The sequence below is a fragment of the Sander vitreus genome, chromosome 11, assembly GCF_031162955.1.
Source record: "Sander vitreus isolate 19-12246 chromosome 11, sanVit1, whole genome shotgun sequence".
Classification (NCBI taxonomy): Eukaryota; Metazoa; Chordata; class Actinopteri; order Perciformes; family Percidae; genus Sander; species Sander vitreus.
In genome coordinates, this window is record NC_135865.1 from 14,377,075 (window position 1) to 14,395,617 (window position 18,543).

At 38.5% G+C, this 18,543-nt stretch overlaps 1 protein-coding gene across 1 annotated transcript; it reads left to right on the forward strand.

Annotated features, from left to right (window-relative positions):
- The first annotated feature begins 5,311 nt into the window (after positions 1 to 5,311).
- Positions 5,312 to 12,124, forward strand: galnt5 (polypeptide N-acetylgalactosaminyltransferase 5). Its single transcript, XM_078261767.1, has 10 exons — positions 5,312 to 6,933; positions 7,010 to 7,176; positions 7,936 to 8,055; positions 8,641 to 8,776; positions 8,899 to 9,018; positions 9,110 to 9,227; positions 9,321 to 9,650; positions 9,977 to 10,057; positions 10,354 to 10,506; positions 11,337 to 12,124. The coding sequence occupies exons 1-10, from the start codon at positions 5,795 to 5,797 to the stop codon at positions 11,475 to 11,477; spliced, it is 2,505 nt and encodes an 834-aa protein (XP_078117893.1). The 5' UTR covers positions 5,312 to 5,794; the 3' UTR covers positions 11,478 to 12,124.
- The last annotated feature ends 6,419 nt before the right edge of the window (positions 12,125 to 18,543 follow it).

Here is an 18,543-nt window from a genome sequence, read left to right on the forward strand (position 1 = left end):
ATGTAACAAACAGAAGAGAAAAAAATGGGATGCAATTGATTATAAGTTAATTGTGCAAAGGTCTCCCTGATGGGAACCATCTGTCAAAACAAGCTGTACATTCACTAATTCTAATCATAATTAATTAAATGGTTAACAAATTACATACATCATGGTTAGTACAGGGGAAAACTTCCGCAGGAACTGTTATGAAACAAATTATCTTTAACAATGAAAGAAAATGACATCACATAACTAAATATTATACTTGTTTCCGCAAGCCATATTTCTTAATGAATTCTCTAATTAATTTAATTCACACAATGTGCATAATTTGGAGCTGAAAATGTCAGTGGGTCAGACTTAACCATATTGTTGCTCGCTGTCTATTTCAACGAGTGCCATATTAGCACAACATGACCTCTATGTAAATTACAGACCAACTGTTGTAATTTTAATTCCAGGGTCTAATTAACATGTTCTAAAGATATCATACAAGTACATTTTGCACATGCCAGTGTCAATGTAAGATTTCCATTTGACTTCATTTTGTGTAATCCCTTTGATGGGAAACGTCATGAAAAACAAAAAAAATTTAAAAAAAGGCTATTATTTTTTCATGCTTCTTGTATTAAGTGCTGAACTTTCCAGTCGGGGTGACTCACCACTCAAAACTCAAGACTGCTGGAGCTGTGAGCATTTACAGACACTATGACTGAGCTCATTCAGAAAGCACTTACATGTAAATTACAGGAGTATTTCTATCAGAGGTGGGCATTTGAGCTAACTCTTTTCTTACGCTCATCCAAATTATACTCACTCTATTATACTGGGGTCAACAGTCACAATCAAAGTTAGTAAGACTGATACGCTTAAAAGATGTCACAGAGACATCTGTGACTCTAGAGTGAAATAATAATACCCCATAGATCAATATGGTATGGTTAATGATCTTGAGCACTGAACTGTCGTGGGATTATTTTCTAGTGGTTTTCAGTTGGTACTGCTCCTATAAAAAAAAGTCTTATAACCTCTGAAGGACCATTTGCTTTAGGGTGCAGGGACAGCATTCAGTATGTATCACACATTCATATGTACAGATATTAAATCAAATATAAAGTATCAACTGTGCTATGTACTAGGGCTTCAATTTGTTATTTTCATTATCAATTAATCTGCTGATTATTTTCTTGATTGATCAGTTAGTCGGTTGATCTGTGAAATGTAAGAAAATAGTGAAAAATGATCATTACAATTTGTCCAGACCAACAAATCAAAAGATGTTCAAACCGAGAAACCGAGCAAATCCTAAAATTTGAGAAGCTCAAACTAAAATGCTTTGAACAAATAACCAATTATGAAAATGACTGCAGACGACTCAATTAATCGACTAATCGTTTTGGATCTACACTGTATTCTATGAGTAAGAGAAGGCAGACACATTTATGTTTGTACATTGTTTGACTTCAGGTAATGTCACTATGAATGAAATCCTGTGTAATTATACACTGGTGATGGACTTTCACTGCTATATGCTCTGTCACCTCTGGCTCGCTGGTGTTTTTCCTAACGCTGTGCCCATTCAGTTTAGAGAAAATACAATCAAATTTACCAAATGATGCCATCATGAGTGTGAATGCAGAAATGGATGAATAAATGAATAAATTGCCCAGTGGATGGAACATATAAGCTAACACATGCAATGCAGGGCTCGGGGGCTGTCCTGAGGCCAATCATTTAGCTAACACACTAATGAAAGCGTGTGTAGTGTGGCTAAGGGCAGCCACCATGGGAGGTACCACTCCCCTCCCTCCTCATGTTCGGGAGCATTAATAGGCTGGATGGAGCCAATGGGACTCCCAGGAGAGGCCTGCTGATGAAGAGGAAAACCTGTCGTCGCCTTCACTAATCACTGCCTAATGGCTGCAGTAACACAGGTTTTACAAATGTGCATGTGTGTCTGTATACATGTGTGTGATGTGTGTGAGAAATACTGACGTTTTAGGGTATTGGTAATCTCAATAAAATGTTCATTGGGAGATACATTGTGTTTCTATGCTTAGTAATGTGCATATTTTGCAAAGATGTTTGGTAAAACTGCAATTTACATAACAAGTACTGTAGGGTTATTGTGCTTTCCTGGGTACTGTCGGATTCACCATCACCAAACCAGAAAATATAAAAACTTTCTGTTTTCTTGGTTTGTTCGTTTGTTTTGTTTCATGTATCATCGACAGAAATTGAATCAGCAACTGTTTTTTTTCTGCTGTTTTTCTGTTTTTCTCCAATGTGAGGATTTGCTTCTTTTCTCTGATTTATAGCCTATCATAAATATGTTGGGGTTTTGGACTGTTGGTCAGACAAAACAAGACATTTTAAGATGTCTCCTTAGGCTTTTGAGAAACTGTGATGGAGCTTTTCACAATTCTTTGTCATTTTATAGACTAAACAATTAATCTATTTATTAAGAAAATGATCAGCAGATGAAACAATAATGGAAATAATCCTTAGTTTAGCCTCAAAATAAATCGTTTCCTTGTTTTTTTAATCAGATCACTTTAAATAAATCATTTATAAAGTTGTTAGTCAAACATAGCCTATGATTTATAAGTTGATATTATCTGGGCTAAATTATTAATCACTTTAACTTTATTTTTTCTAAAATGTAGCATAGATTAATGGATACAAATAACACTTACTATAATTTAGCCATTTTAATTGTGTCAACTCTGAATCTGTTAAACGTGTTTGAATGTGGTTCAACTTATTAAAAACTCGCCCGCATTGAGTAGCCTATATGATATGTTTACCGACAGCACACAATGGTAAATCAAGTTATACTAGCCTAGCAACATTTTTAGGTGTGTCGTCTATATTGTTAATCTAATGTATCTTGTTTACAACACTGAAATCGACGTAAATCAAACGCGTCAATTAAACATTATGTCTTATTATGACTTCAGAGCTTTTTCTTAACAGAAAGTACACCCAACAACTGAGTAAAGACATATCATGCTCAATCCTAATCAGTCACTGTCAAACTGCACATTCGGCTTTAAATGTAGCTTGCTAGTGGCTATACTTTTTGCCAACGTAAAAGTGGAGCTGTTACCGAGTTAAGAAGACGCTTCCGGTTAAGATCTACACAGTAAAGTTCTCATTAAAGAGAATTTGTTGCAATACATAATTGCAATAAAATAATCGAGCTTACCACTTCACTCTAGGACAAAACACTTGAAAAAAACTAACATCAAATCGATGTCCACTCAGTTGCTTTTTCTAGAGCTTTTGACCACATCACATGGTCCTCCTCAGCAGATTAGTTCAGTTGCCATGGAAATGTGGGTGTTTAAAGTGCCCATATTATAAAAAAAATCACTTTTTCTGGGATTTGGGGTGTTATTTTGTGTCTCTGGTGCTTCCACATGCATACACACTTTGAAAAAAACCATCCATGCTGTTTTGAATGAGATACAGGTTTCTGAATGTGTCCTGCCTTCAGTCTCTGGGTGAGCTGGTCAAAATCTGCACGGCTTTCTACGTCACTAGCCGAGACGAGGGGCCTAGGGGGCTAACCGTTAGCATGCTAGCTCGTTCTCAATGGCAAAACACTGCTACAACACACACAAATTCACCCTAATCTACAAAATAAATTGTATAGAACTACTTACATGTCCCTGTTCTGCAGGTATTCCACACAAAGTTGGAAGTGCGCCCTAGTTTAAAAGAAGTCTCCCGGCTAATCCTGCCTTGTACAGGCCGAAGTTGGAGAAACGGCTAGCTAGCTCATGTAATCCTTACCTAGCTACTATCACTAGCGCATGTGCGATTGACAACAAAGATGTTACAGAAGTTACGAGGTCTCACTCTGTAGCTAAAACAGAGACCTGACACAGGGTGAAAAGAGGAGCTGCAGCAGTGTGCAGTACAACAAAAACCTGAAAATGAGCATAATATGGCCACTTTAAACTTTCCATGATTCTGCCAGGATAGCAACATTTCTGTGGCCCAAATCCGGTCCACACCACCAGCACCAGCAGCAGCTCGGTCTCATCCATGTTGATTAAAGACGCATAAACTACCAATGAGTCCCTTATGCAAAATATTTCCCTAAACTAGGCGTTCATTTAGGAGCACTGCATAAAGGCTAGGTTGTCTCCTCGCTTCTTTGGAAGTGACCTATGGTCTGAGCCGGCTTTCACTGTTATAATTGCACACAAGTCATAATACTGCACTTGTGTGCACTTTAATTACAATTAGGCTACTACTACATCATCACCCTTTAACATTACTTGACAGCATTAGGCCTATTGTTAGTGTTAGCTAGCTCAAAAATGGACAACGAAGAAAATACAAAAAGAAAAAGAAAGCCTAACTAGACAGAAGATGAGAATCTTGTTCTACTCCAATAATATGGAAAGTGCAAGCACATAATCCAAAGTAAATTTAATTTGGAAGATAGACTGACAGTCAAATCTTATACTCTCTAACCAGTTGTGCATCGCATGGTTTTTCCTTTACTTAAAAAAATGCATCTTGGTATCTCCTCCTCTTCAATCACCATACATTTAGCCATTGTTCCACAACTTCATTCATTTTTAAGTGACTGGTAGGGTCCCTTAAAACTTTCTGAGGAAAATGGTTACTGGACCTTCTAGCAAGGCATAAGAGAAGGCTACTTACATTAAGTAGGCATAGGGCAAACAGATCTAGGGTTTCCTACAACATCCTAAATCAATGTTTTAAGGCATCTTTAAATAAACATGTAAGGGCAAGCTAGCATAAGTGGTTTTAGCAACCGGATATGGCTACATGTGATTTGGTCAAAAGGTCCAGAACCAGTAAATGTAGGCTATAGCCTAAGGTGGCCCTGAACGCTCAAGACACGGCAACTTAAGAAAATACAAATAGACAAAACACAAGCAAATTAATAGATTAGATATACATCAATTTGACAACATATGCAGAGCATGTAGGGGAACACACGGCCGACAACGACAACTGTTTCCAGGGGACACTAAAACACGGCTGTGTTGTGCTTTGTGGCTTATGAAGTTAGTCGGCTATGCCATCCCTAAATCGTGTTGGAAAATGTATGTTTTTTAATGGGAAAACAATGTCCAGCCATCACTTTTTAGTATCCCCTGGTTTCCGTTGTCGGCTACTTGGAGCGTTTAATGTTTTAGCTAGATTTGTCATTCCCATGGCCTATTATATCTAACCTTTGCTGAAACATAACCGACGTTTTGTTCAACGACTGCACGTTAAATGCTTTATTTTGAAGGCTAAACGCCAAACTTCCTGTACCGTTCTAGCTATTTCTGGTTAGCTTGCTGTTAACTCCGTGTAGGCCGATATTTTCCTGCCTATCTGTCCAATCAGAGTATACTGACACGGTGGAAGTTGGTCGCTACGTCCTCATACAAAACTGACAGTCAAAGTTGTGAAGTGGAGATTCTGCGAAGAAACCCACGACTTTAGCTAGTTAAGTTTCTTTTAGTGACGAAGAAGATTTTGCGAGCATAATGTCCCCCGGCGGTTGAAGGTGACCGAAGCGGTTATGTTACGGTATGGGACCATAATATTACATTGTACCTTTGTGCTGGGCTATGGGTGTCAGACGTTGCTGTATTTATTCTTGACTGACAACATCGACTAACGTTACCTCTGTTACGTTTCTAGCATGCCACGCAGGCAGCTAACTTCTCCAAAGAAAAGACAACTTTGCTTACAACTCAGAAGTGGCCCACACAGTATGCTACTTTGACATTTTCTATATTTTCACGTCGACTTCCTTTTTTTTTTTAACCCGAGAATGATTAAGATCAGGAGATACTTAAGGGGGAGTGGGAGGGTACTCGCATTTGTGTTCATTGCTTCTGTCATTTGGCTGCTGCTTGACATGGCTGCTCTTCGCTTATCAATAAACGATGTGAACAGTCAGCTGCTGAAGGAGCGAGTAGTAAGAGAAAGGGAGGTTTTCAAACAGCAGTCCAGGGTGACACAGGTGGTGAAAAAGGGGTTTAAACACCCAGTTCAGAGAGTGGACTTTGCTGTTACAGATGCAGGGAAAGGACCACTCAGTTCAAGTATCAAACTAGCCCACGTGTACAGACAGGGAGACAAGAAACGGGATCAAATGGTGGGGAATCACCATGGAGATAATCTTCCCAAGACTGACCACCCCAAATATGTTGTTTCTGAACATAAAGAAGGAGCTGCTGTACAAAATGTCACGCCAAAGCAGGATGTTCCTGCAAAGAAAAAAGCAGTAAACTTAGATCTGATCGGGATGAAATCAGAGAAAAGTAGAGTAATAGATGACTCCATTAAAGTGGTGTTACCTGTAGTAGTGCCTAATATAACCCAAGTGCCACCTGGTGTTCAGGAAAACAAACACGCTCCGCTACCAACCTCAAAAAAGGGACCCATTAAAAATGGAGATGTTGTACAAAACGCTCTGGACAAAATTGATTCAAAGACAAATGAAAAAGTCAAGGATGAACCTAAGACCAAGACTGAAACAAAAGTGAGTAAGCCTAAGGCCGACGAGGAGGTACACCCTGTTAAAACAACATTTAAACCTCCAAATAAGGATGTAAAAGGAAAGGAGGTAGATAATGAAACAGAGGAGAAACACGTTAGGACGATCGCCAAGAGTGACCTGAAGGCAGCGAAGGAAACCCTGAAACCTCCAATCAAGCTCCAAGCAGGAGAGGACTCAAAGGTGAACTCCCCTGCTGTCACAAAACCAGGTGTCCACAAAGTGCTTTCTCTGGATGTGACTAACGCTCCCAGAGATGCCAACGCGATGGGCCAGTTTGGTCAGGCAGCAGTTGTTGGCAGTAACGAAGATGCGGAGGTGAGGAGGAGATGGAACGAAGGGCATTTTAATGTCTACATAAGCGACCAGATCCCAGTGGACCGTGCCATCCCAGACACAAGGCCTAGCATGTGAGTCTTCTACACATTTTGCCACTCAAAGTGCTGTGACTGCCAAGCTGAATTGTTTTTGCTTTTGTTTTCCCAGGTGTGCACAGAATCTGGTCCACGATAACTTGCCTTCCACTAGTGTGATTTTCTGTTTTGTGGATGAAGTGTGGTCCACGCTCCTCCGCTCTGTGCACAGTGTGCTCAACAGATCTCCGCCACACCTCCTCAAAGAGATCATTCTGGTGGATGATTTCAGCACAAAAGGTAATAGTGTCCTGAATGCTTCACAGGTAGAGCATGTTACCTTGGATGGGTCTCCACGTGGGCAACCAAAAATTGACAACTGCAGCATCCAAAGCACCAGAAAACTGTTCATGACAACACTGAGCACTAGGCTTTTATCATTAAAAGTAGGTTATTCCTTCTGGCTGGTATGCAGTGCACAGTATGCCAAAAAGAGATGATATTTACTAGCATCATTGTGTACAGAGTTGTGCTCAACAATGGCTTGTTTATAGCTTTACTTTTTTAGGCAAGCTAAAAAAGTATTAATAGTTATAATTTGTCTAATAGTTAGACTTCACTCTTCTGACATTTGTTTTTTATGAAAATGTTGATGCTTTGGTTTAATTGCTTTTTCATATTTTCATGAATACATTTTTTTTTTTCTTCAAACATTGTGTGACTCAAGACCCCTCTGACACTTCTATCTTGTTTGTATTTATATGAATACAATTAGGGTCCACGTCACGATATAGCAATTATTTCTTTTACATAAAAGCAAAAAGTTTGAGTTAAGCTCTTTTTAACACACATGGTTATAGTATGTCAGTTAATATGTCAATATAAAGTATATCAGTGTTATTATCAGCTATTATTAGAGATCCACCCATAATTTGGTTCCTGGTAGTTTGTGTGTTTCATTTCAGTGGTTCTAATTTAGAATTTACATTTTAAAGTGCTGTGTCATCTTTTCAAGCTATATGCACGTTTGTCTGCATTTGTCATATTTTTTTCCTGCAGACTATCTGAAGGAGCCGCTAGATACATACATGTCCCAGTTTCCCAAAGTGCAAATTATTCGTCTGAAGGAGCGTCAGGGCCTGATCAGGGCCAGGCTGGCGGGAGCTGCTGTAGCCAAAGGTAACCACTGCTGTGAAATGTCTTTTAATGTATGGTTTAAATATATACATGTGTACAAAGGTACTGGAGACATGGATGAGACGATGTGTCCCACGTAAAACAAAGATGAAGACAGTATCAGAATTTGCGGTAAAGTTAGAACATGTTTTCTCAGGTATTAAAAGAAAATGCACACATTAAGAGTGTAATCTTTGCTTTCTAGTTTAGTGATAGGGTATTTGTCTAAGGTATAGTCTTCTCTCTTTCTGAAACCCAAGATTGACACAGGCAAATGCATTTTAAATAGATTAAAAGAATGTTCATATACTAATTGATAGTCTTGTAACAAATACAGTACTGTAACACAAGAGCATTGAAAAGTTACATTGAGTTGCACTGCACATTATTTCCGTAAGAACCCATCCAAACTTGCACCTGCTCTCTTGTCTATTTGCCATATACTATTTTATGCATATAACATACTTAAACAAACAACTGCCTTTCAAAGAACTATTTGATACACATGTAAGGGCTGCACTGTTCAAATACACTGTGGTTATTTGTTTAACTTCAGCAGGATGTTTGCTGTCCTTTAACATATTATAGGTGAGGTTCTTACCTTCCTTGATTCCCACATTGAATGTAACGTGGGCTGGCTGGAGCCGCTGCTGGAGAGAGTCTATCTGGATCGCAAGAAGGTGCCCTGTCCAGTTATTGAAGTCATCAGTGATAAGGACATGAGGTGACTCAACACTGTCATGTTTGACAAGCCATACATGTGATGTGACCATGTTTATTACAGAAGGGTAGACACAGTCATTTCATTTTGACATTGGAGCTTCTGTTCTGGCTCTTTCTTATCAGTTATATGCTGGTTGACAACTTCCAAAGAGGTATTTTCAAATGGCCTTTGGTGTTTGGCTGGAGCGCATTACCAGAGGACTACATTAAGAAGAATAACATGACCATCTCAGATCCTATCAGGTACCTAAACAGTCAATTTTCCTATTCATATTTTATTTCCTATTCATCTTATATCTACTGCATTTTTATTGACTTATTTTTGATCTTACAGATGTCCAGTTATGGCTGGAGGCCTGTTCTCCATAGACAAAAAATACTTCTATGAGCTTGGTGCCTATGATCCTGGTCTGGATGTGTGGGGTGGGGAGAACATGGAGATTTCATTTAAGGTATATCACTCATCAAATTAATACATTAATATTTGCCCAAACTTCCCTCACGTGACTCATTTTTCCATTTTTTTTCATTTTCCATTTGAACAGATCTGGATGTGTGGAGGGGAAATCGAGATTATCCCCTGCTCTCGAGTGGGACACATCTTCCGAGGACAGAATCCTTACAAGTTCCCCAAAGACAGGCAGAAGACAGTGGAGCGTAACCTGGCAAGGGTGGCCGAGGTCTGGCTGGATGAGTACAAGGACCTTTTCTACGGCCACGGCTACCACCACTTGCTGGATAAAAAGACCACTGACATCGGCAACCTCACCGAGCAGATTGAGCTGAGGAAAAGGCTGAAATGCAAGAGCTTCAAGTGGTACCTGGATAATGTGTATCCAGATATGAATGCTCATTTAGTCAAAGCCGAGGGTCTGGTACGTAGATGAACGAACTTTGTTTCCATTTCCCTAAAAGATCTCTTTAAAATGAAAGCTTGTTCAGCTTTCCCTCCATGAAGCTATTGTCATCTCTGCTGAGAACCCCCTTAAAAAAAAATCGACCCAAACAAAAACTGTGATTGTGCTCCTTTGGAACAAAGATTAGCTGTCTGTTAAAGCCTGTGAAAGCTTTCTGTCAGGATCTATTGAAGGAAATGAGAACAGCAACAAAGCCCTTTGTCACTCTAAATTAGTAAAACAAATGTTTGCAGTGCAGTTGTTTCACTGCTGTAAAGTTTTTGTCATCTCATTTTTCCTTGTAGGTCTTTAATCGTGGCTTAAGAAAATGCCTGACTCTGCAGAAAGCCTCCCTGTCGTTTGAGATGTGTGACCTCAGCAAGCAGGTAGGTGTCTTTATTTTATTTCACAGATTATTTGACTGCAAAAGAAATGGCAAATGTTTATGGGGGGATAACAAAAAATATCCAGGAATAGACCGAGATCAGGAAAAATGCAATCCGAGGCCAAGAAAGGACCCAAGCCACGATAAACAAGGGTGGAGTCCAAGACAAGACCAAGTCTTCTAAATGTGGTCTTTTTGGATTCAGAGTAGCCTCACTGAGCCATCCGTTTTCATGGAGCATAATTACATCCTTGTCATTACTCTCGCTCTCTCTCTCTCTTTCTCTCTGGTATTCAGAGTCAGCACTTTAATTACACCTGGATGAGGCACGTTCGCCAGCAAGATAGTTGCGTCACTCCCCACGGCAAGGGCAGCGGCTTCGCTTTGCAATTATGTGACAACGCCAAGCCTGAACATCGCTGGTTCCACAAATCATCCAACTCCGCTCTGGTAGGTTTTTTTTGTTTTTTTTACATTTATTTAACCATGAAGAGACTCATTGAGATTAAAAATCTCTTTTTCAAGAGTGTCCCGGCCAAGACAGACAGCAGTACAACCACACATACAGTACATACAAACACAAAATACGCAAAAACACAGAAAAACATAAAACAACTGACACAGCAGATCTTTCAAAGTCAACCACAATCCTAAACATATCAGGCAAAACATCTGCAGCCAGATGTGGCTGCCTCCAAGTCCATCATCATCCTCTTAAAAGCGACCAATGAGACCAGCTCAGTAAGTTTCATGGATTTCTGTAACTTGTTCCAGGCAGAGGGGGCAGCAAACTTAAAGGCCTTTTTTCCCAGATCAGTTCTAACCTTTGGAATAGACAGAAGGAAAAGATCCTGGGAATGAAGATTGTAAGTCCCGGTACTATTTACACTGATATCGGTCAGAAGGTAGGATGGAAGGAGACCTAAAATAGCCTTGTATATGAAGGTATGCCAATGTTGAATTCTCCGTGTTGATAGAGAAGGCCATCCAACACATTCATACAGTTCACAATGGTGAGTGAGGGCTTTCATACCAGTGATGAACCTCAGAGCTCCATGGTAAACAGTGTCCAGTGTGCATGTAAACTTTGAGATGAAGCATTCATGTATAAAACATCACCAAAATCAAGTACAGAAGGTTGACTTTGGGTGTGCTGTTTGTTTTGTCGACTATCTTTGTCTTGCTTGCTATCAGATGGAAATTAGTGCAGTAGAATCAAAGAGTGTTTACAGGCTAAAGCTTTGCTCGTTAATCATGTTTCCTGTTTTATCTTTGTGAAGGCGGAGCACCTCATAGCAGAGTTTGTTTCCCACCACATGTGCCTGGAGGCGGGGCCTCAGGGTGACACTCTTCGCCTCAATCCATGTGAAACCAGAAACCCCTTCCAAAAGTGGCAGTTCACACACTACTACGCTGAGTGATGAGACTGAAACGTGTTAAACATGCACTATAGAGACCTTCAGTGGCCTCACACTACAGTACAGTCTGTGGTCCAGACTCAACACGCGACTGTCAAGAGGAGGTGGGAAGCGCTTTGGTGGCAGTAACATTTGTGGTGTAAAGCAGAGGATGTGGGGATGTGCAATGCTTCTAATTTCCTTTTATTATATCAGCCTGGAGTGACCTTGAATTTTACACACTTGTGCCAGAGGAATAAGGGCATCTTCTCTCTGTTTGGAAAGATTTGGACCGGAGTTTGCTAAAGGGGTTCAGGTAAATGTCTATGGAGTAACATTTAATATCTAGCACAACATATCATCTCACTGCCAAAGATAAACAGTGCCTCTTAGATATGAGATGTAAAAAGTAATTTTCTCTGCTGGGACTGAATAATAATGAGTTTAATTGCATGTAATGTAAAATGTATACATTTGTATTAAACATATCACATATGTACTTTTATGTTTGATGAGGCACATGGGTGAAACAGCTGCTTCTGTGGTTTTTAAATGCTGTGTTGTTTAGGTGTAGGTTTTGTTGTAAAAACTGTCCATTTGTATGAATATCTTCTTGTCACTAGAGGGAAGTGTTGGTTCAAAACATGCAATAAACCTCTGCTGTGATTTCATGGCTTTGTGGCCTCTCATCAAACCCTTTACCCACATACTGATGGAAATGCATTTTCTCAAGAAAGTAAAAAAAAAAAACAAGACGATAAAGATTTAATAGCATGCATCTCTTTATTATATTTTATCCACTAGCCATTAGGACATTTATGTTCAGTTATTCACTTGGGAATACTTACCCTAATACTAGAGTTAAGATCCTCAAGCTCTAATACCAAACAACATCTTAGTTATTATAGCGAGTAGGATTATAAAGCCCTGAGAGTCTTAGTTATGTAATCTGCTGCTTTTTTACCTGCCTTACATAACAATATGTTTTCATTCTGCAAAGCACAACTATTAGGAAATCTTGTGTGACTTGGAGAGTTACATCAAATATTTTAAATTCTATGTACAATAGATTTTAGAACAAATAAATATGTAAACTGTACCACATGGCATAGATGTACAATCAGTTTTGTTATGGATCGTGTTTTATTTTTTTCTTGAAAAGGGATTAAAACCATCTTCTTACAAATTCATGACCATGTACTCAAACTCCTCTATCTTCTGGCGGGTGTTGCCTCGGCGGATCTTGCGGTAGGACACGGTGCTATATTTGGAGGAAGAGAGGTGGTTGAAGGATTTCTGGTGGTCAACGCTGCCACAGGATTTCTTCGGCAGAGGCAGAGTGGAGTAGCCTGGACTGGGGTTTTGATGAAACCCCATAGGGACAGGGAAGTTGTGGTCCTGCTCTGGCTCCACCTGAAGCTGCCTGTCACCTGCTATCTGAAGTTCAGCACTAGACATCTGCTCTGGGACGTCTGCCTCCCCATTCAGCCTTGTGCTGGCCTTTGGTGTCACTTCTTTCTTAACTGGTAGATTTGCTGAAAAGAAAAGGACGGGGAAATCTGTTTAGTGATCTTTAAACAAAAACCTTCCCCTCAAACATCTATTTTACTGCACAATAATACTAAATTCCTCTTACCTTTTTCTGCTGATATAATTTGCTGTGTTTGCATGTCTGCAATTGTGCAGTTTGGAGATTCTCCACAGGTGCACACTGACTTCTCTTGAGTTAGATCAGACTGTGCTTCTGGATCTGAAGGATCTGACTGATCCTTCGGATCAGTTTTGGGTGTCTGGAGCTCTTGGCGTTCTTCTTGTTCAGTCAGAATGATGTGCTGAGTCACTTCCTTCTCCATCTCTGCAATTTCTTCATCCATAATGGATTTTTCCCCTGGATCATCCTCATCAGCTGCCACGCTGTTGACGAGATGCTCACACTCATTGGCACCTAAACCACAAGATGTGTTTGCTTTTATGTCCTGATGAGCTTGGTCCTCGTCACTGTAGAACACAGAGTCATCTCCCTCCTCCATTGACAACACATCTCTTTCTTCAGGTTCCTCCAGGGTCTGGAGGGCCTCAACAGAGATCCCACCAATGATCTCCAGTACCTGATATGCCAGTGCATCTTCTTCTACTGAGAGCCTCAGGGCCTTTGAAGACATCGTGCTTGTCTCCATCTCCATCCGTCTTCTTTTCTTTCCACTATGATATTGAAAATAGTCTAGCTTCAATGCTCTTGTGTTTTGCAGATTATTTGTTGAATCAAAATTTAAGCAAGCTCAGACCTCTCATCATCACATCGTCTGCTCCAGCGTTCCAAGTGTGTTACCAAAATACTTTTTATCCTATATTGTCAAAGAGTGAAGAAAGACTCTGTCCTGCATTTCAGTCAGCAGTGCAAGGTCAAGCGCTCTAGTGTGCTCTCTAGTGCTAGTACCATGTAATTCTGTGTGTGTGTTGAATCACCGAAGAACGGGGTTTTGTTGTGGCCCCAACAAAGAGTCTTTGTGACTCTGGCATCTGCAATCAAGTGATTGTACTCATTCTTTGTTAATCTCTGCTGGGTGACCACCTTCATTCTGTAACATTTTGAGTCTGGATTAACATTCTCCTGTAGGTCTTTTTTTTTTTCTTTCACCGTCTGAACGGTATCTAATCTCCCCTTGCTCTCCAAGATCCTTGAGAAGGTAGTTGCTAATCAGTTATGTGATTTTCTACATAGGACTAGTTTATTTGGGGACTTTCAGTCAGGATTTAGAACGCATCATAGCATAGAGACGGCACTGGTGAAAATTACTAACGACCTTCTAACTGCTTCAGACAAAGGACTTGTCTCCATACTTGTCTTACTAGATCTTAGTGTTGCATTCAACACTATTGACCATACCATCCTGTTACAGAGACTGGAACATTTAGTTGGCAATAAAGGAATCGCACTAAGCTGGTTTAAGCCCTATTTCTCTGATCGATCTCAATTTGTTAATGTTAACAATGAATCCTCCAGGCACGCTAAAGTAAGCCATGGCATTCCACAAGGCTCAGTGCTTGGATCAATTCTGTTCTCCTTATGCTTCCTCTAGGCAATATTAATAGGAAACACTCTTTCACTGTTATGCGGATGACACCCAATCATACCTATCAATCAAGCCAGATGAAACCAGTCAGTTAGTTAAACTTCAAGCATGCATTAAAGATATACAATCATGGATTACCTATACTCAGACAAAAAGATAACAATAACAAAAAGAAGTTATTGTGCTGGGCCCTAAACACCTCCGAACCTCATCTAAAGATATAGCTACTCTGAATGGCATTGCACTGGCCTCCAGCACAACTGTCAGAAATCTAGGAGTTATTTTTGATCAGGATATATCCTTTAACGCCCACTTAAAACAAACCTCTAGAACAGCCTTTTTTTCACCTTCGTAACATTGCCAAAATTAGGCACATTCTGTCTCAAAACAATGCTGAAAAACTAGTCCATGCATTTGTTACTTCCAGGCTGGACTACTGTAATTTCTTACTATTACTACTAGAATGCTGCAGCACGTGTTCTGACAAGAACTAAGAAAATAGATCATATTTCTCCTGTATTAGTTTCTCTGCATTGGCTTCCTGTAAAATCCAGGGTTGAATTTAAAATCCTTCTCCTGACATACAAAGCTCTAAATGCAGAATACAGAGTTCCTAGAGTCTCTAAAAGTAGAATGGGAGACAGAGTCTTCAGCTATCAGGATCCCCTCCTGTGGAACCAGCTCCCAGTCTGTGTTCGGGAGGCAGACATTGTCACCACATTTAAGAGTAAACTTAAAACTCTCATCTTTGATAAAGCTTATAGTTAGGGAGTGAGGAGTTGCAGCGTTCGCCTAGACCGGTGGGGGAGGGTGTACCGGCACCCCTTCTCTTCTATGCTTCTCTTCATAGTCAACAGATTCATCTACCAACACTTATAGAACTGGCTCAGGTTTGCCTTGCACCAGCTCTTAATTATGCTGTTATAGTTTTAGACTGCTGGGGGACTTCCTTCCTTTGACATTTCCCTTTCTATTTCTAGTCATAGTTCCATTATCTTTATTGTGTCTATTATTGCCACTGTTCATCACACCCCCAACTGGCACCGTCAGACACCGCCTACCAAGAGCCTGGGTCTGTCCGAGGTTTCTCCCTAAAAGGAAGTTTTCCTCACCACCTGAGGTTTCTCCCTAAAAGGAAGTTTTTCCTCTCCACTAAATGCTTGCTCTTGGGGAAATTACTGGAATTGTTGGGTCTTTGTAAATGATAGAGTGTGGTCTAGACCTACTCTATCTGTAAAGTGTCTTGAGATAACTCTTATTATGATTTGATACTATAAATAAAATGTAATTGAATTGAATTCCTCTCCCATTAATCATGTCCCAATCCTTCAGATTTATTTTATGATCCTTTGGAGAGGCACGACTCCTAGAACTTAGCATGGAAAGCATCTGAAGCAGTTTAAATAGCTAAAAAAAGTGGGAAAGTGATGAAAGATACAAAATAAAGAGTAAGAAATGATATGGGTTAAAATGTTTTGCTTATCTACACCACTATTTCTTTACAGCAGACAGACATATTGACAGAGAAAGACATATAAACATATAGATATGCAACGCATTCTCATGAACGGGTCAGTCTGATATTGTACGAATATTTATGCACACCAAAATGTATTGCAACTAGGAGACCACCGGCTGGTCCCAGTTGCTAGTTGTTTAAGCCACTGCAGAGTTTTGTGATGCCAGCTACGAAAAAAGTGATAAAAAAAAGTCCTAGTATAGTATGTCAAAAAAAGTCCTAGTATACTATGTCAAAAAAGGGATAAAAAAGCTATAATATAGTATGTCAAAAAAGTGATAAAAAGTCATAGTATAAATTATGTCAAAAAAAGTCATGGTATGGAATATCGAAAAAGGTTTTTAAAAAGTCCTAGTATAGTATGTCAAAAAAAGTGATAAAAAAAGTCATAGTATAGTAAATCGAAAAAAACATAGTATAGTTTGTCGAAAAAAGTGATAGTATAGTATGTTGAATAAAGTGATTAAAAAATCCTAGTAGAGTATGTTGGAAAAGTCATAGTATAGTATGTCGCAAAAGTCATAGTATAGTATGTCGAAAAAAAAGTAATTGTTTAGTATATCAAAAAAGTGTTAAAGAAGCAATAATATAGTATGTCAAAAAAGTGATTAAAAAAGTCATAGTATAATATGTCGAAAAAAGTCATGTTATGGTATATCGAAAAAAGTTTTTAAAAAGTCCTAGTATAGTATGTCAAAAAAGTGATAAAAAGTCATAGTATAGTTTGTCGAAAACAGTGATCAAAAAGTCACAGTATACTATGTCGAAAAAAATTATTTAAAAAAATCAATAATATATGTCAAAAAAGTTATAAAAAAAAAAGTCATGGTATACATAATAAAAAGTCAGATGAGATGGCTGAGTGGTTAAGGTGATGGACTGCTAATGCGTTGTATTCTGCATGAGTGGGTTTGAATCCCATCCTTGTTGAATCTGAGTGTGTTATTCTGCTAAAATTATGTGTCAACAACATAACTGGCTACTAGTATGTTGAAAAAAGTCTTAGTATAGTATGGCGAAAAAGTCTTAGTATAGTATGTCGAAAAAAGTCATAGTATAGTATGTCAGAAAAAGTCATAGTATACTATGTTCAAAAAAGCATTGTATAGTATGTCGAAAAAAAGTTTAAAAAAAAAAGTCATATTTTAGTATGTTGAATAAAGTGATAAAAAAAATCCTGGTAAAGTCATAGTATAGTATCAAAAAAGTGATAAACATGTCATAGTATAATACGTCAATAAAAGTCATAGCATAGCATGTCGATAAAAGTCAAAGTATAGTATTTCATAAAAGTCATAGTTTACTTTGTCGAAAAAAGTAATGAAAAAGCAATAATATTGTATGTCAAAAAAGTGATAAAAAAGTCTTTATATGTCAAAAAAAGTGATGAAAAAGTCAAAGGATAGTAAGTCGAAAAAAGGATAGTTTAGTATGTTGAATAAAGTGATAAAAAAAATCCTAGTATTGTATGTCGGAAAAGTCATAGTATAGTATGTCGAAAAAAGCATAGTACATAGTATGTCGATAATAGTGATTAAAAAAAGTCATTGTATAGTATACTGAATAAAGTGATAAAAAAAACTAGTATAGTACGTCGGAAAAGTGATTGTATAGTATGTCGATGAAAGTAATTGTATAGTATGTCGAAAAAAGTCATAGTATAGTATATCGAAAAAAGTAAAAAAAAAAAAAAAAAAAGTCGTAGTACAGTATGTCAAAAAAACACAACATAACACAAAAAAGTGGAAAAAGAAGTAGTCATTTTTTTTCAATGATCTCTCTCGGTTTTGCTGCTATATGAATAGTAATTATCAAGTGCAGGACAACAGTTTAATGTATCACAATGTTATTATGCCCCTCTGTAGCTCTCTCTCTCTCTCTCTCTCTCTCTCTCTCTCTCTCTTTAGCAGTAGTACCAGGAAACCAAAGAAGTGAGACTTTTTACAGGAAATGTATAAGGTTTCTAGTCTCAAGTGTTTTAGCCTAATCTTTTACAAACTATTCTGCATTCCCTAGAATAATATTTGTTTCTGTGTATGAGTAAATTATGTGTAAGTTGAAAGTGTAACTGAAGAAAAAAAAAAGTCTTTTGTTGTTTGCTTACAGATTTTCTTTATTTGATAAAAAAACATATTCTCTAAAAAGTTGTATTTGATTGTCAGTGAAAGTAAAACATACACATTTTAGCACATTCAGAATGTATAAGAAACAGTTTCAGTGTTTCTGAACTGGCAGTTGTATACAGCCTGAGAATAATGTTGGAAATGAAAACAGTTAAGTATTTTCTCTTGTACCCACATCCTGTTTTGAGCTGAGCAGACATCTATACTGAGTAGAGCTTTGGTTTTGGTTTTCAGCACCTGAATGTGACAGATGTACTATTTAAATGTCTATCTGACCTGATAGTGAATGGTTCTAATGTGTTTAGGTCACAGTAGTTTTATTTTAGGTGCTACATGAATACAGCTACTGCAGTTCAGACTATTCTGATTAAAGC

What these genes read in the sequence shown, in the direction of transcription:
- galnt5 (XM_078261767.1), top strand. Translation starts at nt 5,795, where the DNA reads ATGATTAAGATCAGGAGATACTTAAGGGGGAGTGGGAGGGTACTCGCA. An exon ending in CCAGACACAAGGCCTAGCAT is followed by an intron (nt 6,934 to 7,009) that starts GTGAGTCTTCTA and finishes TTGTTTTCCCAG; the next exon opens with GTGTGCACAGAATCTGGTCC. An exon ending in ACATGGAGATTTCATTTAAG is followed by an intron (nt 9,228 to 9,320) that starts GTATATCACTCA and finishes CCATTTGAACAG; the next exon opens with ATCTGGATGTGTGGAGGGGA.